Genomic DNA, 27,071 nt, shown 5'->3' with positions numbered 1-27,071 from the left:
GGTGGCAAGTCTTTTTTGTTGTTGGTAATCCTCACCCGAAGATATTTTTCCATTGATTTTTTTAGACAGAGTGGAAGGAAAGGAGAGAGCGACACATCAATTGGTTGCCTCCAGCACATCCCCGGCCAGGGATCCAACCCAAGGCCCTTTGATCCACAGACTGATGCTCCAACCGCTGAGTCAAATTAGCCAGGGCGGCAAGTCTTGACAACAACAAAATAAAAGCACTCATACAAATGGCCAAAAGGTGTTCAACATCACGAATCATCAGGAAATGCAAATTGATGCAGCCACTTTGGAAAAACAGTATGGAAGTGCTTTAAAAACTAGAACTACCATATGGTAATGCATTTCTACTTCTGAGTACTTATCCAAAAAAAAACACAAAAACACTAAAAAGATACATGCACCACCCCCTCTTCACTGCAGCATTATTTACAGTAGCCAGGACATGTAAACAACCTAAAGATCCATCTGTGGATAAATGTGTACACATACACACATACTATTTAGCCATGAAAAAAGGAGGAAATTCTACCATTTGTGACAAACATGGATGAACCTTAAGGGTATTACGCTAAATGAAATAATTCAGACAGAAAAAGATAATTATTACATGATTTTATATGTGGAGTTTAAAAAAAAAAAAAGCCAAAAACACTGAGCTCGTGGGTATATAGAACAGCCCGCAGTTTGCCTAAGGTCGGGAATGGTCAAGAGGTACAAATTTCTAGTTATGAATAAGTTACTGGGTTGCAATGGTGGCTATAGTTGATAAATACTGTATTACATATTTGGAAGTAGCTAGGAGAGTGGATCTTGGAAGTTCATCACAAGAAGAATTTCTGTAACTATGTATGGTGATATTAACTAGACTTATTGTGGTGATCCTCTCCTCCCACAGGAAGAGATGCTTTTTGATTTGAGAGAGAGGAAGGGGGAGAGAGAAACATGGATTTGTCTCCTCCCACACTCACCTAGAGCAGGGATTGAACTAGCAACCTGGGTATGTGCCCTGAGTGGGAACTGAACCTACCACATTTTGGTGTGCAGTATGATGCTCAACCAACTGAGCTGCACCGCCAGGGCAGTGATGACCATTTTCAATACATACAAATATTGACTCATCATGTTGTACACCTGAAACAAATATAATGTTATGTCACTTATACCTCAATAAATAAAATAAAAACTTTTTTTTTAAACCGTGGAGGTAAGGAGTCCAGAGGACTCTTGTGAGTACATGACCAAGCTTGTACAGATTTCTCTGCCTTACTCCACAGGCGTAAGTGGGAATAAGCCACTACTTTCCATGTAACTCCAGCAAACCTAACTATTAAGCATGGTAGTCTTAGCTGGTTAAACAACTCAGAAGTGTGAGGTGGTGCTATGAGCAGGCACTGTTCAGAGTGAGAAGAGGCAACTGAAAGAGTGGCAGTCAAGGTACAGACTGAGAAAGCAAGCAGCAAGCCACAGAGCACAGTAGTCTGGCACCTAAGAGAGGCAAAGAGGCTCTTGACACTTCCAGGGTGAGAGTAACAGGACAGCGATGATGTATAATAGAAGTTACACTGAGTATCTGCTATGAGCCAATACTGTTGTATATGCTACTCTCAATTGTCTATATCTTCTGTTTTAAAAATGGATGAAATTATGTAAATCTGATTTCCTGACTTTTTGCTCCTTAAAGATTTGAATTTTTTGTTCCCTTGGAAGAAGTACAGAAGAGGTCACTAGATGTCGCAGTGAAAAACAGTAGACCACTTGGCTCACACAGAAGGAAGGAGCTAGGAAAAGTAAGTATAAGAACTGTGTCCCTCCTAGTACTCCAGCTGAAGTTTGCTGGTGGAACATACCCTGTAGGATCATTTGTTACCAGAACTTACTTCAAGGAGGGGGTAGCCTCACTGGGAGGTGGGGTGTTTTGTTTTGTTTTAAATATTCTTGAAATTAAATGATGTTGATGTAAAAACTAATATGATAAACCCAATTTTAACAAACTCAAGAATGTCCCAATTCATCATTGCACGAGTATTTGAACATTGAACATCATCTATGGTATTAAGTGTTGTTTCAATATATACAGCATTGTTTGTTGTGAAGCTTGGATCTCATTACATCAATATTTTTGTGATAGGGTTTTACTTTAAGTAGAAGAAACAGAATCTTCAGGAAGATGCTAAGGAGAGACAAAAAAAAAAGAACTATATTTGTACAATACTTTGTTATAGTTGTATTCTAATAGACACTTCCTTATGCTCATCTTTTTAAAGCCCACTTCTATGAAGTAAGTGATATTATCCCTATTTTTACAGTTGAGGCAACTATGGTGTCTTGCTTTAAATTATGAATCAGTTAATGAGTAAAGGCAAACTATTCTTTCTGTAATACTCATACATACATTCCTGAGGTGTACAGCAATTTACCTTTCCCCAGGACACTGAGGTCACTGTCCTTCTGGGAAGGTTCCATGTTCAAAGCCAAAGGAAAAAAGTGCCCCTACTCAAAACTACAAAGCCAAGGAGACCCTTTTTATGATCAATTCCATTTAGCTCTGTATGTTTGCATCTAACGCTACTTTTTTTTGTGGAGGGAACTGATTTTTTGTGATTGTTTAGGTACTGATTGATTTATCAAAAGAAGATCTGATTATGGGCTTCTCACAATGGTAAGTGAGGCCCCCTTTCATTTTATCTCGTTAATCTGCTAGTCAAGCCTCAGTTGCCCATATTCTTTCTCTAAAGTTTTTCCATTTTTAGTACATTTTAGCTCCTTTGGTTATCAAGGAGGGAGGCCGATTATCACTTTTACTGCCTGCAGATCTCACTCACCTAAAGGATCTGTCAGCTCCAGCCTTAATCCTGGCCTATAAAGAGATGGGTTCTGCTGGGCCCAGGCAGGCTAGACAGTCCTGATGCTACTTCATACTAACAAGTCCAAACCCAATTGTTTTACAGGTATGAGCTCACTCCAGATGGAGAGCCCAGAAGTTGATGATGAGCAGTACTATCAACCTTTATATTAAAATGTGTACATATGTGTATATTTTATAATTTAATTCAGAACAGCCATTTGAAAATACATATACATACATTCTTGTATGAAATTTAACTGCATGATGGGATAGTATAAGAGGTAAATGTAAGTAACAGCAAGAACTACTCTCTCTTGGTTGGATTTAATTGTTCAAATCCCGAAAGAAATGGGGTATTCATGGCTAATAAATTATCAGAACCTCAGTGGTGATTTTTCACTTTTGATAGGTAATTATAGACCATCAGACGTACAACTTGCCTGAATGTGTGTCAAAAGTGCCCTGTCTCAGACATAGGGGTTGAGGAGGTCTATTCCTGTATCTGAATTGGAACTAACATGTATTTTTTCTAATGGCAACAATGATAGTGATATATATACCTAAATACCTTGAGTTAAATAGCCCAGTGTGGGATGGCCTGGGACCAAACTCCAGCATGTGGCATCATTTCCATAGGAAAATCCAAGCCGAGGGCCATTTCTCCACTCCCTTGGCAGAGCACTGGGCACTGCTGCGGAGTCAGTGCCAGAGCGCAAAAAGGGGCTTTCTGTACCCTCAGACAGGGATCTGGGCTCCACTTTTCTAAGAGACAGCTGGTTCGCCTAATAAGCAACATGTAAAAAGCAAACCATGTAAATTGTATATTTAAACAAGTGCCTCTTTTGCATTTCAAACTTTATAAAATCAAGTATTCTTGTTCTCTGATGTTCCCAGAGCTGTGAATCAAGGTCGCTTCCTCATCTCTTATCCACTCAGGCAATTCCCCCTTGCTGTCAGTTTCCTGTCCCCACCACTGCAGCTTTTCTGAATAGTAACAAAGTTTACTCACTTATAAATTATCTAGGATTTCCTCTTTTCTGTAAGGCTAAAGCCCACTTCATTATTTGCCTTTTAAACGTAATGTAATCTAGTCTACGGTTTTTTTGCTACTTTATTTATATGCAGATGCTCTATTCCAAAACAGTCCAAATATTATATCCTACCTCAAATCCACCTTGAAATGGCCTCTTCCCACCACCTATATTACTGCTAATACTTTGCGTTTTTTCATTGTAACAATTTCCTGTCTTGTAACATTTTTTTTTTAAATGTGTATTTAGGTACCTACATACTAAGCAACTACTTGAACTCTGTTTGGTATTTTATATTTCCGTTTATTCTCTCATTGAATTATATAAACTACTTGAATTGATTTTTACCTACATCGTCCAAGATCATGCTAGATATGTAATGAGATTTCTATTTTGAATGACAAGTTCTCATAATAAAACGGGGCAACTGATGCCTGTCCTGTCTACCTCACAATGGCATTGTCATGTTCACTAAGTAGACAAGGGCCTTGAAAATGGTAAAGTACCAAGGAAGTAAAAGGGAATGTATCATATATCAAATCCTGAAATTTGGCAACCCTAAAACAACTGATCAAGATGGCAGACAATGCGAAACCTGTCTTTCCTCTTCCAAACACACAGAAAACCTAGTTAAAGCATGAACATTTATTTTACACAATGGTTGATTAAAAAGTAACACAGGTAAAATTCCTAGTAGTCCAAAGAGGAAATCTAAAGCAATGTACAAGAGCTGAAGGGGTGTTTAAGTGTTGAAGAACTAGAATTATGGCACACACAACCCAGGAGGCAAGGCTACGGTGTGAGGGACAAGGAGCCGGAAAAATTTGGCATTACCAAGAAAACCACCTTGTTGTCAGCAATGGGTAAAAAACAATCAGCTACTCTCCCCTTCAGGAGCTCAGAGTCTAAAAGTTAAACATAACTGACTTGGTGTGGGAACCCCCAAAACTTTCAACTAACATGAAAACTGGTTTAGAGCCTGGGACCATGTGAAGCCCTGTAAGAGGCAACCATCCAGGGCACACGTGCACCACTGTAGCAGGTAATTTCCACTAAAGGGAAGCTCATTGGTAAAAAGGATAAAAAGCATAATTTTAAAACTATGAAGCACATAGACAGTTTAAACAAAAATGGCCAATGGGTGTATTTCAGCAAGAAGGAAAATATAACATTGTCAGAAGTGGTGTGTGGAAAACAGTGGAGAGCAAGAAATCTGTAAAATATGTTAAGTAAGCGACCAAAATTTTTTACAAAACTGGATTCAAAAACTGGCACCAAAATGCTTGTACTAACCTCTAAGAAGGGACACTCATGAGGCTGGTTCAGAGGAAAATTATTCAAATCCTTATCTTATTTAGGAAGCTAAAGATTGTTTTATACTTTTAAAATAAATTATAAATAAGTTATCAGTTACTAGTTTATCACCTCTCATCTCCAAATCAACTCTTTGTTGGGCTTCGATACTGCAGACACCACAGAGAGCACTGGGTAGGCTGCCAGGCCAGAGCAGAGGGACTTTTCTTTCTCCTGCTGATGTGCTCTTTTCCATGGCGGCTAGCAAAGTGGTTTTCATCTCCTGATTGGACACTGATTCGCAAAGTATATATTAAAAGATTTAAGATAACTAATGAAATAGAGTAACAATAGAAAAGCAACACAGCTGAAATATAAAACTTCCAAATCAACAGTGGAGACAAAAATGGTAATAATGAAAAATCAAACCCTCTCCCCACCCCTAAATAAAGAGAAAAAAAATATGATAAATAGAAAATACGAAAGACGGTCAAAAGACTTCTAATTATAATTACAATAAACCCACTATTAAAGCCTAGAATGTGAAAGTCCATGAAAATAAAAAATATAACTTCAAACACATACAAGTATTGAAAACAAAAAGGATGAAAAAGATATAGTTTAGATTTCTGTTTATAGTAATGGTAGCAAACATCACATTGAATGTTGAAACAATAAAATATTTTCTTTTGAAATTGGGAACAAGAAAGGGCCACTTCCTATCACCACTTCTACTCAGATTATATTGAAGCTTGTGTAATAAGACAAGAAAAAACAAGTGTACCTGGCCAAAACTCTTGTTATATGCAGATGATATGATCATCAGCATAAAAATCCAAAATAGTTTAAAGATTAATTGCTAAAATTAAAGTTTTTAGCAAGGTTACTAAAAAGAATACAAAGCCAATATTAAAACAGCAATTATAATTCTGTTCCTACAACAGTTAGAAAATGAAATTTTAAAAAGACAATTTATAAATGTATAAAAGATCAAATACTATGAATATATCCAACAGTTATAAAACTTTAAAAAATGTTCAAATAAACCTAATCAAATGGACAGCTGTGCCATATTTGGAGTTGGAAGATCCAACATTATAGATACTGATTTTCCCCACTGAACCTATGTTTAATGTAAGTTCAACAGAATGTTTATATGTGTAAGTTGATCAGCAGATTCAATGTACAGGGAAATACAAAGGGTGTGATACTAAGGTTTATTTAAAGTTACAATAACAAAGTGTGATGCTAATGCAGGCAGACAGCTGGATCAAAAGATCTGGATGCTGATCTACTGACATTATTTTCTCCATTCCACCCTGCCGCTTTCTGGAAATCCTTTACAATATTCTACACGACAACAAACAAGAATAACTGAGAAGTATTCCTAGGTCTACTACTTATAAAAGTGAGGGAGAGTGTCAGGGCTGTGGTGGGGGAGAAGCAGCAGTAATCCAAAGTGGCTTGTACTCAGATGGGAGGCAGAACACTAGTCCTTTTGGAAAATCGGACTTGACTACTGAGAATAAAGAATATGACTCATTATTTGTGAGTGATACAAATAAGTCACTGAGGACACTTATGTTTGAAAATTCTTCATAAAAATTTTATTTAAGATCTCATGCCCTTATAAAAAGTACATTACATCAAGATTGCAAAAAAAAGACACTTTTTTTTATGAGAGACTTATCTATGTTACCCTCATAATTTATTTTCTACCCTACAGATCTCCTCCTCCTTCCTTTTCTTTTTTCTTCTTTGAAAGGACAAGGGCCATGAGGGATATCTTAATAGAATGTGCCATTTCCTTGCCAGGAAAGCAATAACTTCCTGCTGGACTTTAGAGAGCCACTGGCATTCCTTGTTCCCAGAACCAGAAAGGTCACCAGACCCTGAACTTAAATGTGACCATTACTTTCAATCTCTCTCTGAGTTTCTCTTTTACTCACACACTAGACTTTAAAACAATCTTAAGTTTTAAGCACTCAAGAATTGCTTAAGAAATTATTAAAGGGTCTAAAGTTAACTTTCTACTTTAACTTAACAACTGTTTTCTACATAAGAATCTCAAAGTTAATAAAAATTATATGAGTGGAGGACCCAATACTAGAAGGGGATGAATTCTCAGAGTAAATACATTTTATAAGTCTTGCCTCAAAAGTAAGATCAATCCTACAAAATACTTAGAATGTTAAGAATGCAATTTACACAGTAAAAATTATTTGTTTTCAGTATGAAAGTATTTTTAATTTCTTTACTGCAGGTACAATGGCATCCAAGTCATCAATTTCTGTAATAAAAAACAAACAAACAAGAATAATAAGAGCGCTTTATCTAGTGATTGGCTCAGATGAAATGAGAATCTCTATGCAAAGGCGTTTATACCTCAAACACAAAAGCAACAACACTGGCGCTTTTCATGCACATGAAATTTTTCTCCAATAGTGGTGATAAGAGTATCACTGAGACACAGATGCTTCACAGGGGATCTTGTTTGTAAAGGCTACCACAAACCCACAAGCATTTACTGACTTGGATAGTAAACTCATTAGCAGTATGCTCTTATTAACAGATCTTTGTGGCCACGTATTATGTTACTGCCTCTTTAAATCTGTATAATTACATGGGTGAGCCTGCATGGTAAAATCCCAGGCAGAGGCCATCTCTCTTCTGGGTCCCTAAGGATTTCTTTGCATGGAACACAGTCCTATCCTTAATTCTCTTGGAAAGATTTCTTATTAATATGATCACTCTTAAGACTATCTTTTAGGATGAAACATATCTACCTAATAAAATGTGTGAAGTGTCCCAAAGTACAAATCTCAGATGCAATGTCTTATAGAGCTTAGCCTGCTCCAGCTTACCAGATAAACCAGGTTCAGATTTTTCTTTGCCAGATTCTTTCAGAATCTGATTTTTCGTCCTAAGACTATATTCTCCCAATCAGCCTAAGTTAGAACTCGGTCTGAAAGCTCCCGGCTACTGAGGAAGTCATGTCCTTTCTCTGTTTATCTGAACTCCAGCTCTACTTAAGGTAAGCCCAGTGGCAGGTTCTCCAGATTCTCACCACTTTTCTAGATTATTCTGCTAGGCCATTGTTCATAAACTCATTTCCTTTACATAAAACATGCTTCCCTGGAATCCACCTTTCTTTCTTGATGTTTAGCTGGATTTTGGTTATTCTTCCTTTCATCTAAGCACATGACCCATGTTGTTTAAGCTCCTGACTTCAGTCAGAATACTTGTCTGGATCCACTTACAAAGCATCAAGATACAAGAGAGGAAAAAATATAAGCAAATCATAACAGAGAATTTTTTTTTTTTAATCCTCACCCGAGGACATTTTTCCATTTTTTGTTCAGATAGAGTGGGAGGGAGAGAGAGAGAGAAATATCGATGTGAAAGGGACACATTGACTGGCTGCCACCCGCACGACCAACCAGGGCCGGGGACAAACTGCAACCAAGGTACATGTCCTTAGCAGGAACTGAACCCGGGTCTCTCTGGACCGCAGGCCGACGCTCTAACCGCTGAGCCAAACCGACCCTGGATGACTGGCCAGGTTGACAACAGAGAATTTGGTTTACACATTACATCATGGTAAGGTACAAGATCAAGCTATTCCCTGATCCCATTCAGAAATCACACCTGCTTTCTCAATGAGAAATCTACCTTATAAGTGAACCTCACAGAGTTGTTTCTTAGCTGATATGAGAGTTGTCTCAGCTTCTATAAAAGGAAGAAAGTCCTCCATATCTGGTATTCAGTATACCACTCTATAGTTCTAGACGCTTAACATGACATGTAGTAATAAAAAAACTCATGTTTGCCAAACGTATTTAACTTTCCCAATGTTATATATAATATTTAACTTCAGAGTTCCAACTGTGACTAAAATGCAGAGTACATCTGCAGGGAGACTTGGCTTCTTGAAGCAGATGATCTCACATGAACCATGTTGATAACATCTGAGAGGAAGATTCTATAGAAGGATTCTGAAATAAGTGCTGCCAGCACATCTATTAACATATTTATTAATAATGAAGACTTCACTATTTAAGTTAACTGCTATGCCAAAGCAAGCAAAATTGAATTATTCTATACTGGGGATCAAACCCATAACCTGGGTATGTGTCCTGACTGGGAACCAAACCCATCACCTTTTGGTGTACAGGATGACATTCCACCCAACTGAGTCACACCAGCCAGGGCTAATTTGTATATTTAAAAAACACAGTAGAGCTCAGCTGGTGTGGTTCAATGGATTGAGCGTTGTCCCTTGGACTGAGAAGTCCTGGTTTGATTCCCAGTCAGGACACATGCCCAGGTTTCAGGATCGATCCCCAGTAGGGGGCGTACAGGAGGCCGCTGATCGATGTTTCTCTCTCTCTCTCTAAAACAAACAAACAAACAAAACACACACACACAGTAGATAGGTACTATCTTTTAAAAGAAGGAAGAGGAGGAGAAAAAACACCTTCCAAGGTCATAAATTCTACCAACATTTCTCCTCAGATAATGACAGAGTCAGGGCTTTGCCAGAGTAAATGCCATTTCTCATCTTAAGGTCCCAGGACAAAGGCAGCCCCTTGTGCCTTAAAGGTATGCGCTTCTCTGTTCTGTAGACTAATCTCAACCACCTCTAACTGCAAGTTAGGAGTGTTTTTCTAGAATCGTTAGTGGTTTCCAGATACTTTCTACCAAATACTATAGGTAAAAACACTAATCCAGTGACTAAGGAACATTCTTCCCTCAAACCCACTGATATCTTATGACTTGAAATTTAAACACCATTAACAGAAATCTTACCTAAGATTTCAAGTAGATCATTAGTGAATGCCTGAAATGCTGGAAAAAATTCCTCATGTTCTTCCAATTTGATGATAATGCTTTAAAAAAAAATGTACAGTTTACACTGAATTTTCAACTTAAAGTTCTTGCATCTGATTGAATGTAGAATATTTTCAAAATAAAAATTGTCCTAATTTAAATATAAATTTAATAATTTACTGCAATCCTTCCTTTTGAACTCTTTGTTCATCAAACATCACTTTTCTAAAAAAAAACCAAAACTCTTATTATCAGTGTAAATATCTGTTCCAAGGTTAAATTTAGATAAATTTATATAAAGTTTCACTAATATGGGAAATTTTCCATTTAGCTCAAGGATTCTTAAGAGACCATGTTTTTATAACATTAAAAAATAATTGGCTTGTATATCCAGTATCCTATTAAACATTAAGTATCAATAGTCAGTAAAATAGTGGGAAAGGGAAAAAGACCAGTAGTAAGATAAATGTTCCTTTTAAAAGCATCAAGTGTCCCAATGGAGTACTATGCAGCTGTAAGAAAGAAAGATCTCTTATCCTTTGAGACGACATGGAGGGACCTGGAAAGTATTATCCTAAGTGAAATAAGCCAAGCAGAAAAAGACAAATACCACATGATCTCACTTATATACGGAATATAATGAACATAACAGTCTGAGGAATACTGTAGACCCAGAAACATGGAAGTAGGGTACAGACTGACATCCCTCAGAAGAGGGGGGGGGGGGAGAGATAAACCACAGAACTTATATTCATGTATGCATGACGAATGGACATGGACAACTAAACCGGGGATGGGGCAGGGGGGGGGGTGGGGAGGGGGTGCCAATGGGGTAAAAAAGGAGAAATATCTGTAACAAAAAAATAAATAAATAATTTAAAATAAATAAATAAAATAAAAGCATCAAGTGTCCGACTAGGTAAGGGTTCTTCTTAGAAAACTGGCAGAACATATGGACTAGTGTATATGTTTCCCTTCCCATATGCTGCAGTATGAAATTTGTGTGGGGAGTAAGAGTTTTATATTAGAGATGCCTAGCTTTTTAAAAAAATCCTTAACATTTTATCTTCCAATCAAATATTGTAGTGTATTAAAAACAGAACTTGTTTATATATTCTAAATTCACATGAGGTTGCTAACAAGTTTTTAATATCTCCACATATAATTTCCCCTAGGAACAGGCTTACAGCAATAAAGCTAGTTTATGTAAACTTACCCACCTTATGTAAATTTATAGGCCTTACAATCTATTTTTATTTTGAAAATATCTGGCATTCTCTCTAACCCTGACCTGTGAGATTATTTTAGATTGTCATTTAAAAAGTGCTATTCCAAACAGGAAAGGTAAATAATTTATGAAGTTTTGAAAGTGTTTAATTTCACCACTCCAAGCATTCTGGATGATATTTTGCAAGCTTTTTAAAATAAATACCTTTGGAGGTCTTCAGGTCCCAATACCTGCATAACCTTTTCATTTACATCCTCATTAACCAGCCTACACAATTTTCCAACTGTGCTCACCACCATACACAATGAGGATGAACTATCTGCAAAAGACATAAAAGAATAGGATATTTTAAAAGACAATTCTTAAAATCATTGAATCAAATACTTAATGCTTCAGTTATCCTCAAATTTTTTACTTTAAAATTTTTTTACCTACTTTTTGTTGATTTATTAGGAATAGTTCTTAAATGGGGGCCCAAAAAGACAAAGGGTCATCACCTAATTCTAAGAGTTCTTGGAGGTTTCTCACAGCATTGTTCATTTCTCCAAGCCTAGTATAAACTTCATTCATTCGGGGATAGACTCCATTTAAAGAAGGCACATCAAATAATTTTTGGAAGTGAGAAACAATAGCTTGCAAAATCTGAAAGTTTGGCTTATTGCTGTCCTGTCCAAAAAAGAGAGAGAGAAAGAAAGATAGTTCACATCTTAAAATAATCCCAAATCTTTAATAAAAACTTTAAAAAGAGAAATAGAGTCCTAGATCAAATATCAATATCCATATAGTTATCAATTTAAAGTTAAGATTACATTAAAATGTAAACATTTACATAAGTATTAAGTATTACCTTTTCCTTATTTTCAACTTCTTCCAACATGGTATCTACTATAAACAACAAATCTTCAACTCTGACACCTTCATTTTCATCCTGCTTCTTTAAATTATGCCAAGGCACCAGTTCTGCAGACAGCATTTTCAAGGACTTATATAAATCCTGTATAACAAAAGAAACGACATGATATTAGTTTATTTTAAAAAATAATTGTCATAATAATGCTATTAACATATAATCATGTTTCAATATCTTTTTAAAAAATCAGGATTTATGTTAGGGTTTAATAAATATACTAACCATTATCAGTATTTTTTTAAAAATACCATTACCAGTTTAGAAAAAGTCCGTTAAATTCGTTTTCTCCAGGTAAATATAGGCCTTACATAAAACATTCCATTCTGATTGTCTTGAATCTGGATGTTTTAAATAATTATATATCATTTATTCACATATGTTATTTAAGTAATTGTTTGAATTATTGATGGATTAAACAACAAACTTGTTCTTTATATTTTGGCCTTGAGTTGTTTTTTTTTATAACAGACAGGATATAAATCACACAGCATAAAATTCACCCTTTTTAAGTGTACAATTCAGTATGTTAATATATTGACAGAAATGTGCAATCGTCTAATTATATAATGTGCAACCATTATCTAATTTCAGAACATTGTTATTAATACTCAAATAAACCTGCACCTACTTGAAGTCATTCCCCATTCTCCCCTGCCCCTATCCCCTGGGTTATTAATTTACTTTCTTTTTCTATGGATTTGTATTAAATGGATTCATACAATAAAATAGCCTTTTGTGACTGGCCTCTTTCACTTAGGATAATATTTTCTAGATTCATCCATATTATAGTATATATCTCCAGGCAGGTTTTAATTTAAAAGGATGCCTAAATTAATCCTAACTAATATTCATGACGGCCTACTCAGTTTTCTTGGCCTAGACACATTGCCCTCATCTATTTTAAACTGTACACAAGGGGCAAGGCTACTGAAAGTTTAGAACTCTAAGACAGGTCAATGATAAACAAATATTTACTGAACGTCTATGTGTGCATGGCACAGTACTTGGTCTTTGAGAACAATGCTGTCCAAAAGAAATGTAATGTGAGTCACAGTAATTTTAAACTGTCTAGTAGCCACACTTTAAAAAGTAAAAAGGTGACATTAACTTTAGCAATATATTTTATATAACCTGATATATCTTAAATGTTACCATTGAATACTTAGTATTTTAATTATTTTTCCATATTAAATCTTCTTAATCTTTTATTTTATTTTTTTAATCCTCACCCGAGGATAATTTTCCATTCATCTTCAGATAATGGGAGGGGGAGAGAGAGAAATATCAATGTGAGAGAGACACACTGACTGGTTGCCTCCTGCACCAGTCGGGGACCAAACTAGAACCAAGGTAAGTACCCTTGACCAGAATCAAACCCGAGTCTCTTTGGTTAGCAGGCTGACGCTCAAACCACTGAGCCAAACCAGCCAGGGCTTAATCTTATATTTTATACTTACAGAACATCTCAGTTGGAACCAGCCACATTTCAAGTGATCAAAGCTACACATGGCAGGAGGTTACTGTACAAGGCAGCGCGAGTCCAGAATACAGAAAGAAGTATACGAGAAATTATTTTTCCAATTTCTTTTAGTCCTCCACATATTTAATACTTTCCAATTAATACCCAAACCTCACATATTGATATCTTTAACCTTTCATTTGGTAAGAAGGCAATTACATATTTTAGCAACTCAAGGCGATGCATCCAGTATCAAATGAATGTTTTAAACATTAAGTGCCACCAGAATTTGAAAAAAAAGTAAAAATGTCACATCATAATAATACCTTCATTAATTAATACCCTATTAAGAAGGTACAATCATAAACAAATGGTCTATGGTAAAAACCACACCAAATATAAATGTTTGCTTGAGAATAAAAGTAGTAACAAGATTGAGAAAAATAGATGTCCGATGTACTTAGCAGTGCAGAATAGTCATAGCATAGTCCATCAAGTAAGCCCTGAAAAATCTAAAAGAGGGTCTCCTAGGTTCTCCACATTGCTCAGCTGTGGGGATGCAGAAGAGCCAAGGGCCTGTCTGACTTTGGAAGACTGGCCTCTGGAGCACTGGGGAATGGGAAAGCCACAGAATCCCACAGTGTCCTGGGCTGGGAAAGCTACAGAGTCTGCAGCTCACTGTGAAGGAGGCAGCCACCTAGCCTAGCTCATGCTTTTTCCATCCTTCTCTTTTACACCAAATCTAACCTGAGAAAAAAACTAATCTTGGAAAATGGTTATCCCAAACTTAGAGGCTGCTACAGTATAGAAAACCTTTCATATGAGGAGACCTCAAAGAACCTCACATAGTTTCTCAATTTGGATCCTGATTCTGCAGTAAAAGGTAAATATCTGAAGCATGGCCCCAAATCCATGAGTTACTTCAGTGGCAGAGCCACTAAATTCCTATTGAGGATCCTCAGGATATTCTAACTTCAAAGTTAACTCTCCTTGTCTCCTTCTAGTGGGAAAACTATACAGTAGCAAGAATTCACCTCCACTGTAAAACTTTTCTTGGGGGCTCGTCCCTCCTCCAGAATCTGGAGTACAAGTTATCTGCAATATTCATGTGGCACTGCATGGCTTGTTTTCATCTCTTCTAATGATATCTTGAATGGTTAAGGTTTATTTAATATATTTTAGTATGTTTTCTCTCCAACTAATCTGAATCTTATGTTCACCTTTTCTTATACCTCCCACAATGCCTTGAACATAGTAAATAATAACTATCCATTTATCTGATTCTTCCCTTCGCCTCCTCTCTCTTCTAGTCTCTCCCTTGTCTTGAAAAGGCTGGGGCATTCTCTAGCCCATCTGCCCTGAGGAGGAGAAAAGTGGAGTTAGCTGGAAGAAAGAAATCTCCTGACAAGCAATAATTGGGAAAATGTCAAGATTTATAGAATTGCCCTGGCTGGGTTTGCTCAGTGGTTAGAGCGGTGGCCTGCGGTCTGGAGAGACCCGGGTTGGGTTCCTGCTAAGAGCATGTACCTCGGTTGCAGTTTGTCCCCGGCCCTAGTTGGTCGTTCGGGTGGCGACCACTCGATGTGTCCCTTCACGTCAATGTTTCTCTCTCTCTCTCTCCCCCTCCCACTCTATCTGAACAAAATAAAAAAAAAAAAAATGTCCTCGGGTGAGGATAAAAAGATTTATAGAATTAACCACTAATTATTTCACTCTCTTCTGAGATAAAAACTGAAGGAACTCAGGCCTATAAGATAGGTATGTTAATCCAATAGTCACTCAATTACATTTTTTATTTTATTTTATAGCTCTATCTGAGCCTTATTTAAAACAGGAAGGAGAAATTAGGCTGAATGTGAAGATTCTTTCATCAGGTGTGTTTTAATTTTTTTTAATTCAGTATCATCATCTCCATTTTGTTGCCTTGCAATGTGTTGTTCTGCTTCATTCTTTTGACAAATATTGAGCACTTATTATATATCAGGAAGTTCCTTGGGACATGTCAGAGAACAAAGACAAAACTTGTAGAGCCTATACATATCTTCTGTATCATTTACACTCCCTGTAATAAGGCTTCTACTGATAAATTCTGTTACTGAATCACACCTTCATAAACAGAGGTATGCTACATATATATTAGTTATTGAAAAATCTAAAATTTAAAGGGAACAGAAATTAAATACAGTTGACTTTGACAATTCACCTTTTAGTGAGCTACTCAACAAAAAACTAAAAAAAAAAACTGAAGTTAATAAAGAATATACAAGAAGTCTATAAAGTGAAGACCAGGTAGAGGTAGTACTGGCTGCTACCTGACCACAGTCTTCTCTACAGAATAGACAGACATGGAGATAAGCTTTGAAAGAAAAAAAATAATTTAAAATATTAAGAGAAGCCCTGGCCAGTTTGGTTCAGCGGTTAGAGCATCAGCCTGAGGACCAGAGAGTCCCGGGTTCAGTTCCCACTAAGGGTATGTACCTCAATTGTAGTTTGTCCCTGCCCCGGTTGGGGTCATGTGGGTGGCAGCCACTCGATGTGTCTCTCTCACATTGATGTTTCTCTCTCTCTCCCTCCATCTCTCCCTCCCACACCATCTGAAGATAAATGCAAAAATGTCCTCGAGTGAGGATAAAAAAAAAAAGTATGAAGAGAAAAGAAACACCTTCAATTAAAATGGGATGAAGGATAAGTCATTATATCTGAAGAGGAATAAGGGCCAGGAAAATCTGTAGCATGGGGACACCAAAAAGAGGGAGACGAAGGTAGAACAGGGAAGGACCTAGAAGTGCAAAGTGGATCTACTATAGATTTTTAACAAGGCAATGGGACTAAAAACGTCTTTCTTGTTTGGTAGAACCTTATAAGAGGCAAAGCCTACAGTAATGGCAACATCAAATAGGTAGTACTTAAAATAGATATGTAAGTAGCAAGATTAACATTTAGATAAAATAAGCCTTTTCAGCTTTACAGTTAAAACAAACAAACAACAAATTAAGCCTAGTCCTATTAATAAAGTCCACAGACTCCAACAGATTTTCAAAGCATGTAAAGAATATTCAACCCCTTACCTTCAGGGAAATCAGCTGATCTGCCCACATTTCTATTATAGGAACAAGATGCTCAAATCCACAATCTTGAACAAGATCTTTATTAAAATGTTGGGCTCCTCCTTTGCTCTGTTTATAAATTATTACTGGAGCTCTTGGATTGTGAATAATTGAATTGATGCTACTCAGCACCTTAAAAAAAAAAAGACTGTTTTTAGTTGAAATGTTTACCACAGTCCTATAAAAGTGATATATATTAAAGGAGTGCTTTATATGTCAATGTTAATTTTAGGCATTAAGAAGATTTTTTTAAAATATGTTTTTATTGACTTTTTAGAGAGAGAAAAAAGGAGAGGGAGAGATAGAAACATCAATGTGAGAGAGAAACATCGATTGGCTGCCTCCTGCACGCCCCCTACTGGGGATCAAGCCTGCAACCCGGGCATGTGCCCTGACCGGAATCGAACCAGGACCTCTCAGTTCATGGGAGGATGCTCAGTCCACTGAGCCACACCGGCCAGGAAAGAAGATCTTTAATAAGTCTGACAGTTGAAGTGTTTTGGAAGTACAACGTTTCATCAACATGATTAAATATGTAAGTTCTAATGAGAACCACAGACTTCACACAAAAACTAAAATGTATTTTTAAATGATTTAGATTTGAAAGAAGTTATGACCTATTATAATCCACATAGAAAAGAATAATCATCCAGTTACCCTTAGCTAAATTCCCACATTTTCCTATTTCTCTCTCCTCATATTTAAGCTAATATGGGTATTAAGTGGGAGCATTTCCTACTGTTTCACAGTTTCAGCTGAAGTTCAGAGTAAAGACAATGAATTATAAAGTCCCACACATTCTAAAGAGAAGTCCTAAAAACATCATGCAAGCCTTGCTAAGAGGTGATCAAAGTGATCCTGGATAGTGACCAGCCTATTTAAGAAATTGTTAGAGCCCTGGCCGGTTTGGCTCAGCGGTTAGAGCGTCGGCCTGCGGTCCAGAGAGACCCGGGTTCGGTTCCCGCTAAGGGCATGTACCTCGGTTGCAGTTTGTCCCCGGCCCTGGTTGGTCGTGCGGGTGGCAGCCACTCGATGTGTCCCTTTCACGTTGATGTTTCTCTCTTTCTCTCTCCCTCCCACTCTATCTGTGCAAAACATGGAAAAAAAATGTCCTCAGGTGAGGATAAAAAAAATAAAATAAAAAAATAAAAAATAAAAAAAGAAATTGTTAGAGATTCACAGGACAAGACTCACCAAGATGAGTGTATGTTAAAGGAATGTATAAAACTAGTGAGTGAAAAATGCTGTGCTATTTTTCTTTTCTCCCCATAAAGCAGCGGTTCTCAACCTGTGGGTCACAACCCCTTTGGGGGTTGAACGACCCTTTCACAGGGGTTGCCTAAAATATAACAGTAGCAAAATTACAGTTATGAAGTAGGAACAAAAATAAAATTATGTGGGGGTCACCAAAACATGAGGAACTGTATTAAAGGGTTGCGGCATTAGGAAGGTTGAGAACCATTGCCATAAAGCAACAGGTCTCCTGAGAATTTTACTTCAGATGCTTATTAGCAAGCAGTTTATTTGTTGTTTATTTTAGTGCATTTCAATATTTTGCTCCTATTATATTTAAAATCTTTGATTACCATTTTAGTGGGGAAAAAATTTCCCTCCATTAAATTATCAATGAACATAATCCTTCTCCTGCTTCAAACCAAAAGTAAGAAAGGCAGAACTCTTAAGAGAGACCAGGGAACTGATGCTAGCTGAGCTTTAGAAGTTCATAGGACAATCCCATTCCATGATGGAGGTGATAAACCAAGGGAGATTACATGTATTTCTAGCAGTATGTATCCAAACTTTGTGGTAGATGGTTTGCAAATATTACTGCAATTATTTCTCTTCCTTATACCCTCTCCCCTTTGCAGTGTGACACTGCAGGTTTTCCCATCAAGAAGTCAAGTCTGTTTTTCTACTCCTTAAATCTGGACTAATCTTGGGCCTTGTACTGGCCCACAGTAAAGGAAGTAACGGTGTGCCAGCTCAGAACCTGAGATTCAAGGTGCCTTGATTATTTCTGCTCTCTCTTTGAACTCTGCTGCCACATGGACAAGCCAAGGCTAGCTGGTAGATGACAAAAGACACATGGCCCATCACCCTGAGCCAATATCCACCTAACTCCCAGAAGCAGGGCCACTTAGCTGACTTATATCTGATAGCAGATGCATTAAGGAGCCCAATCAAGATCAACAGAACAGCTCAGCTGTCCAAGCACTATATATTAAAGGGCTATCACTAAGTTTGAGGAGGGTTTGTTACACAGCAAAAATGCACTGATACATATGTAAAGATAAAGATGGAATAGAGCAAGGAGCGGAGGCAGCAACAAGGGAAGCATGTCCTTTTACATTGTAGTAGGGTAAAAATATACCCTGTGGCAAAATGAATACTTTGGAAGAGAATCAAGCTTTGCTTTCATGGAATAAAACTACCTATAGCTGGAGGACCCTAGGGGAGTATCACTTGAACAGGAGGAAGAAAGGGATTCCTAAGAGGTCAACTGAAAAATGCATTGCACAGAGAATGAATGATACATTAACAAGGTCCCTGGTTGGTGAAGAGGAAATAACACCCCCCCCCCCACACACACACACACACACACAACACAGGCATTCCATGAAAGAGAAAAACAGGCAGCATTTGGTCATCAGCCACACAAAGGACACCACCACTAGATTACACCAGCACCAATCAAGAAAAATTCTCCCCTCTTGTTTTCTATCCTCACCAACATCCATCCTCACTACCAATCCTGGAGAAGCCAGACATAAGAAAAATGAACAATTCTCCAATATCATTAATGCCTAAATTGAATTTTAAATATCTTGATGTGTATGTGTTATAACACCCAAGCTAAAAGCTACGAGTTCTACATTCTGTATCATCCAAGAAAAGAAAAGGGAGATACAAAACAGCAAGTTTAAAGGGAAGAGTAAAATAATTCCCTTATTTACCACCACCAAGGCCAGCCTATTTACTAAATAGTTATACGCACATAAAGACAAAATACCATTCTGATCTTGAATCTCTGTCCCTACTCATACTTCAAACTACAACTCATAGGTCTCCTGGTTATATGACCTCCAATGTTTGTTTAGAAGCTTTTCTTTTTAGTTCAAGAAAGTGTATTTCGACCTTAGCTGGGTAGTTCATTTGGTTAGCGCACCCTCCCCATACACCAAGGTTGTGGGTTTGATCCCTGGTAGGGCCACATACAAGAATCAACCAGCCCTGGCCAGTTTGGTTCAGGGGTTAGAGCATCGGCCTGCGGTCCCGAGAGACCCAGGTTCGGTTCCCACTAAGGGCACGTACCTCAGTTGCAGTTTGTCCCCGGTCTTGGTTGGGTCGTACGGGTGGCAGCCACTCGATGTGTCCCTTTTACATCGATGTTTCTCTCTCCGCCCCCCCCCTTCTCTATCTGAACAAAAAAATAGAAAAATGTCCTTGGGTGAGGATAAAAAAAAAAAAAGAATCAACTAATGAATGCATAAATAAGTGAACAACAAATCTCTCTCTCTTTCTTTTTTTTCTCTCTCTCTCTCCCCCCTTCCCTCCCTTCCTCTAAAATCAGTCCCCTTCATGTTGATGTTTCTCTCTCTCTCTCTTCCTCTCTCTCCCTCTCACTCTATCTGAACAAAAAAAAAAAAAATTAAAAAAAATTAAATAAAATCAATAAACAAATATATTTTAAGAGAAAGTGTATTTCAACATTCCACTTATATTTAAACACATCATTTTAATGGAAAAATTAATTATTTCCTGTCTACTGAATTATTATTGATAGCAGAGTATATTCTTCCTTATGACTTAACCATACTCTGATGATTGGAAGTAAAAGATGTATTAACAATGAGGAAAGGGTAAAATGACTTAAATAATTCCCAGAGAAATGGGAATTAAAAAAGAAAACTCACAATATAGGTCTTATCTTATTCAGAAAGAGCTTGCAAATACTGATAAACTCTTGATATGGATAAAAAAATATTTTTAAGGGTAATCATTTAGAATCATTAAAAGAATTAAGATGATGAATATCCTAACTACTTGAAGAGAATGAAAGGACAAAGAAATCTTAACAAATGTCAGGAAAAGAAAAGAATGGAACACAAAACCATGTAAATAGAAACAGAAAGTAAGATGTCAAGAATAAAAGTAACTGTGTGTGCTGGTCTCAATGACCATGAATGGTTTGATTCCCCTGTTAAAGAATCAAATCTCTCAAATTGAATTTAAGAAACAAAATGAAACAAAAGAAATTTAGTTATATACTAGGTACAGGAGAGCTATCTAAAACAAAACAGTTTTCAGAGAGGTGCCTGGACAGAAAATCAACACAGTGACATATGAAGAACCAACAATAATCAATTAGAAAATATAATGGAAAAAAGTATCCACACAATAGCAATAAAAGTTATAAAATATCTAGGAAATAAACATAAGAAATATGCAAGAGCTAAATTTAAAAATATATAAAACTTTATTGAAGACTATCAAAGAAGACCCAAATAAAATTAGAGACATATTTCTGAGTGAGGTGATTCAATACTATAAAGGTATTAATTTTCTAAATATTAATCTAAAAAGTTAATTGAGCCCTGGCCAGTTTGGCTCAGTGGTTGGAGCGTCGGCCCGCAGACCAGAGTCCCAGGTTCAGTTCCCGATAGAGGCAAGTACCTCGGTTGCAGTTTGTCCCCGGCCCCATGGGGTTGTGTGGGTGGCAGCCAGTCAATGCGTCTCTCTCGCATCGATGTTTCTCTCTCTCTTCCTCCCTCTCTCCTTCCTGCTCTATCTGAAGATAAATGCAAAAATGTCCTTGAGTGAGGATAAAAAAAAAAAAGTTAATTGAGCCATGTCCACTTTGGCTCAATGGTTAGAGCATCGGCTTGTGGACCGATGGGTCACAGGTTCCATTCCCGGTCAAGGGCAAGAACCTGGGTTGTGGATTCAATCCCTGGCCCCTGTTGGTGTCATACAGGAGGCAACCCATTGATATGAGAATGAGACACATCAATGTTTCTCTCTCCCTCCCTCCCTTCCACTCTATCTAGAAATTGGTGAAAGAATATCCTTGGGTGAGGATTAACAAAAAATAAAATAATAAATAAATAGTTAATTGAATTTCATTTCATCTCAATGGGATCTATTTTTATTTTTATTTTTTAGTTTGTTTTTTCCTTTATTGATTCTAGGAGAGAGAAGGAGAGAGGGAGAAAGAGATAGAAATATCGATGAAAGAGAACATCAATTGGCCGCCTCCTGCATGGGGGGCATCAGGCCCACAACCTGGGCATGTGTCCTGACTGGGAATCAAGCTGGCAACCTCTTGATGCATGGGTTGATGTTCAACCACTGAGCCACACCGGCTGGACTCAATGGAATCTATTTTTAAATTTGACAAACTATTTATCCAGAAGAATAAATGTGCTAAAAACATAGCCAAGGACAGTGCTTCTCCTGCTCGGGCCTGAAAGGCCCCACTATTTTGGAAGATCCAATGGGTCCTCCTTGGGAGGAGGCAGCAGGGAGTGGCTAGGGTCCAGCACCCGGAGGCCACAAGTGCGCCTGGCACCATTGGACTAGTGGCCTCCACTGTGCCAATGTCAGCCATGCCACCAAGGCAGCTGTGCCCAGCAGCAGCAATGCCATGGGAGCCCAATGGAGCCTAGCAGCAGCTCTCCTAAGGGAGCCGAGCCAGACAGTAGTAGTGCCTTGAGGCCTGCACACCCTAGCAGCGCCCACAGACCCCGCAGCAGCCAAGAGCCACCTGCGCTGCCACTATAGCCAACGTCAAAAGCTGCCAGCATCCCCGGACAACTGGACTCGATCCAAGATCTGTCCTGCCACTACCAGACGAAACAGCCCAAGTGTCTGTAAGTAAACAAGTGGATAAAAAAGTTGTGATACATTTACACAATGGAATACTATGCAGCTATAAGAAAGAAAGATCTCTTACCTTTGAGATGATGTGGAGGGACATGGAGAGTATTATGCTAAGCGAAATAAGCCAGTCAGAGAAAGACAAGTATCACATGATCTCACTTATTTGTACACCATAATGAACAAAATAAGCTGAGAAACAAAATAGTTCTAGAGACATGGAAGTAGGGAACAGAATGACAAACCTCAGAAGGAAGGAGGGTGGGGGGGAGGGAAGAGTTAAACCAAAGAACTTAAATGCATATATGTATAACCAGTGGTCACAGACTAAAGTGTGGTGAAGCGAGGGGTAGATGGGAGTGGGGAGGAGGATGTCCATGGGAGGAAAAAAAGAGGATATCTGTAATACTTACAACAATAAAGATAATAAAAATATATTAAAAAAAAAAAACATAGCCAAGGAAAAAATTCTAAAGAACAATGACAAGATACTTAACCTAAAAGGTATCAAAACTATAAAAATTTAAAGAATATGAAAATAGTATAGAAATGGAACAGACTAGCCCTGGCCGGTTTGGCTCAGTGGTTAGAGCGTCGACCTGCGGTCCTGAGAGACCCGGGTTCGGTTCCCGATAAGGGCATGTACCTCAGTTGCAGTTTGTCCCCGGCCCTGGTCGGTTGTGTGGGTGGCAGCCACTTGATGTGTTCCTTTCACATAGATGTTTCTCTCTCTCACTCTGTTCCTCTCTCTCCCTCCCACTCTACCTAAACAAAAAATGGAAAAATGTCCTCGGGTGAGGATAAAAAAAAAAAAAAAAGAAATGGAACAGACTAGAGAGAAACCTATGCATACAGGGGAATAGGATATATGATAAAGGTTTTATTTCAATAAAGTAGAGAAAGAATGGTCTATTGGAAACTGCAAACTCAAATGTCTACAGAAGCCAGATAAGAGCATAAATGAGTGAAGCAAGGACGGGTGGGGACAATGGTCTACTGAAGAGCACAGGCCCATGTGACGGGGGAAGGGCATAATTCTGCTCTAATAATGACTGCGCAGGATTTTGTTGCCAGATTCTCTTTATTTTTTTCAATCCTCAACCAAGGACATGTTTTTCTTGATTTTATGGGGGTGGCGAGGAGACACATCGATGTGAGAGAGAAACATTGATTGGCTGCATTCCCTTCATGCCCCAACTGGGGATCTAACCCAGAACCTGGGTATGTGCCCTAATCGGGAATCAAACCTGTGATCCTTTGGTGCACTGTATGATGCTCCAACCACCTGAGCCACACCAGCCAAGGCACCCAATTCTCTTTTTAAGAGAAACTACAAATAAGAAGTTAATAAAATCTCCTAATTTTAAAAAATATTAGTAATTAATTCAAAATTTTAAAAAAAAACCTGTGTGGGGTCAACAAAATAAAATGTAGGCCTAGTTCTGTAAGCAAATGCCCAGGCTTATCTGAACATCGACCCAATAAATGCTCATATATCTATTCTATAAAATCAGTAAGGTAAGGTCTCTACATCACACCACAGAGACGATTATATTTAGATTAAATATCTAAATAAAAAAAAACCATACAAGGACCTTAAGAAAATGTACTTAAATAATAGTAACAGTAATAATAACAACCACCACATCAATACCAAAAAACAATAAAAAGGGAAATGGTTTAAGGGGGAGAGTAGGGAAAAGAATAAAAATCTTACCAGCTTTTTACTACCCTGCTTTGAACAGGCCAAAGTCTCTTTTAAGGGGAAAGACAAATTCTAAGTCAATCTAACTACGATGTTTTTTAGCCAAATAGGTATGTCATGGCAAGACAAGACAGGATAATCATACACAAATGGAATACAAGTGTTCCTTACCAACTGATCATTTATTACACTGAGATGGAAACCAAGATTGACTACAAATACCAGTCTCTTTCCCAGCTATTCAATACCTGAAAGTATCTCTGGTCAATTAGGACCTGCTGCTGGTTATCTTTGCTGGGCTCATCTTTTTTCTCTTTGTCCTCAGCCTTGTTTTGACTGATAAGATCTTGTAATCTAAAGGGGGGGAAAAATCAAGATAATACAAAATGCTTTTTTAGATACTGGATTAAGATAACAAACTCAGCCAGTGATCCAGCTACCCTCCCAATAGTTTTATGTCATTTTATATGTGTGTGTGTTGCGTGTGCTTTCACACACATGCATACATGCATTTTAAAAATTTTAAGCCATATTGTCACTGGAAAACAAGAAGGTCCTCTCAACAGACCACAAATTAGAAGGAATTGCTGAAAACAAAAGAGATCAGATTGAAGAAAGCTCTAACCACTCACCAACACTTGCCAAAAAAATAGAACAGGAAAGAACTACAGCGAAGAATGGAAGCAACTTCTAAGGAATCCAAGCTTGGAGGCTACAGGTAGGTAAGTAAGTAGCAACGGGCAGGGCAACTGGTTTGGCACTGTAGCAGCAAGAGCTAGACAGTAGTCCCTCCTTTATGCTCCACTTGTGCCAAAGAACACACAATGATGCCTGGGCCAGGCAAAAGGGCATGAAAACCCAAGAGACCATTGTTCCAGGTAGTTACTAGAACACTGAGGGTGAGTCTCTTTGCCCAGAAACCTAATTGTGTGTGCATGTATTCACCTATTAGCAAACCGCTGCCCTTCTTCAAATATCTCTGAAGTCAGGCTGTAGCAAACATTCCTCCTCCCATCCACCATACCTTTGAAAAAACTGGTCTCTTATTACACCCACTTCAAATGAACCATCTTAATTTTGAGTATGCCTCTCAGTTTCCTACAGAACCTTGACTCGTCGAACTGATTCCATGACTCATTAATGAACTTGGCCTGCTATTTGTTAAACAGAATAGCAATATGCCATCATGTCAGTTGCCTGCTAAAAAACAATCACTTGTTTCCCACTGCTTTATGAATTAAATATAATCTCCTTGGGTTAGCATTTGAATCTCTCCATGCTGTTAGTCCTAACCTAATATTCCTCCTTTCTTACTACTACCCTACAGTTATCTACTCCAGTCACATGTATTACCCTTGATATTCACTCAGTTGCTCTTCTCTGCTCTCTGGCGAGTATATGACAAGAAAAAAGTTTAATAAATGGAATTAACTCTAGGTAAAAAGTCAACCTCTTTCCTCTAGTAGACACAAATAACTCATAATCTATTTTCCACCTATTACCATATTCACAGTTTTGCTTAAGCGCAGTGCCAGGAGCATATTATCTAGAATACGAGAGACAGAGGTCTTTCACTAAGACTCCTATTTCCTCACCCTACTTAAAGAGAGAGTGAGATATGTTCTCTAGTGGAAATACAGTCAAACAGTTCTCAAACGTCTCCCATCTCAAACAATTCGATTCTCGACCTAGTTGTTCATGGAAAAAATGTCTAGGCCATTGAACAAAACTTTGGTTCTCCACCTGACAATCCTTTCAGGCTGATACATCAGCATGACAAAAAGTCTCTCTCAAGTCACAAACAAATGAGAGAATATGAGTCAGTTTATCCCTAAACCTGCGCTGTGAATACTTTTGTGCTTTTTTTTTTTTTTTCTTTTTGTTGCAGGTGAAATGGACAATTAGCACAATTTTAAAACAAAAAGAGGCAGTCCAGCTAGTGTGGCTCAGTGACCCATGCACCAAGAGGTCACTGGTTCGATTCCTGGTCAGGGCACACTTCCAGGTTGTGAGCCAAATCCCCCCAGTAGGGGGCATGCAGGAGGTGGACAATCAAAGTTCTCCCTCATTGATGTTTCTATCTCTTTCTCACTCTCTCAAATCAATAAAGAAAAAAAAATTTAAATAAACAACCTCTCAGTCTTGCTCCTTGAACCTTTGGAAAGTTTAAACTGGGCAAAATAACCTTTGGACTGGGCCTAAAACATCGCTGTATTTCAAACAACTATTTGTAAAGCTAACAGGAAAGCAGATCCTTTGGACTGAAAATTAAAGACATTCTTGAGAATTAGTACCACCATGGTTAGCTAAAGAAAAACTTAGCTTATTTGCACCTATAGAAATTCCTTCTTTTACTTATTAACACCAGTAGAAACTCCTACTTTCTATTCATGTAATTATTCCCCTTACTGCTCTCATAAAGTCCCCTTGCTATTAACCCCAAAGGGAACACTGGGTTTCTGCCTGAATAATTACTTCCTGAGTTGCTTTTCTTTTAGATCTCAAATGCCTGTTGCCTCTCACTTTGGCCATTTTTTTTTTTTTTGGTAGGTTAACACTTCTATTCACATAATTGTTTTCTTCCTTTTCTCATAAAAAAACCCTTGCCTTCACCCTGTCATTAGGACACTATTTGGGTTTCTATCTCAACCTGTATTCAATTCTTTTTTGTCCCAAAAAATGCTGTAGCCTTTCATTTTGGCTTTTTTTTTTTTTTAAGTTCTTAGTTTATTAACCCTCTCATGAAAAATCTGCACGATCACCACAGATAAAGTCAC

At 37.8% G+C, this 27,071-nt stretch overlaps 2 protein-coding genes across 4 annotated transcripts in view; one reads left to right on the top strand and one right to left on the bottom strand.

The window, feature by feature from the left end:
* Window positions 1-2,994, top strand: part of ESYT3 (extended synaptotagmin 3) — a 42,482-nt gene extending 39,488 nt beyond the window's left edge. The window contains exons 21-23 of the mRNA XM_036267253.1: window positions 1,691-1,796; window positions 2,619-2,668; window positions 2,958-2,994. Of these exons, the coding sequence (XP_036123146.1) occupies window positions 1,691-1,796; window positions 2,619-2,668; window positions 2,958-2,994 (193 nt within the window). The remainder of the gene's footprint in view (window positions 1-1,690; window positions 1,797-2,618; window positions 2,669-2,957) is intronic.
* A 3,768-nt stretch (window positions 2,995-6,762) lies between these two features.
* The window catches only part of CEP70 (centrosomal protein 70), a 58,796-nt gene continuing 38,487 nt past the window's right edge, over window positions 6,763-27,071 (bottom strand). The window contains exons 13-19 of one of the 3 annotated variants that reach the window (XM_036266444.1): window positions 24,543-24,648; window positions 16,674-16,844; window positions 12,084-12,230; window positions 11,734-11,902; window positions 11,441-11,555; window positions 9,988-10,067; window positions 6,763-7,468 (exon numbers count right to left, since the gene is read on the bottom strand). In XM_036266444.1, the coding sequence (XP_036122337.1) occupies window positions 7,407-7,468; window positions 9,988-10,067; window positions 11,441-11,555; window positions 11,734-11,902; window positions 12,084-12,230; window positions 16,674-16,844; window positions 24,543-24,648 (850 nt within the window). In that variant the 3' untranslated portion in view covers window positions 6,763-7,406. Of the gene's footprint in view, window positions 7,469-9,987; window positions 10,068-11,440; window positions 11,556-11,667; window positions 11,903-12,083; window positions 12,231-16,673; window positions 16,845-24,542; window positions 24,649-27,071 lie in introns of those variants that run through there. The other 2 variants (XM_036266446.1, XM_036266445.1) reach the window with 2 other exon arrangements.

The sequence above is a fragment of the Molossus molossus genome, unplaced genomic scaffold (genome assembly GCF_014108415.1).
Source record: "Molossus molossus isolate mMolMol1 unplaced genomic scaffold, mMolMol1.p scaffold_m16_p_18, whole genome shotgun sequence".
NCBI classification, from domain to species: Eukaryota; Metazoa; Chordata; class Mammalia; order Chiroptera; family Molossidae; genus Molossus; species Molossus molossus.
This window is presented reverse-complemented; position numbering and strand designations above follow the sequence as displayed.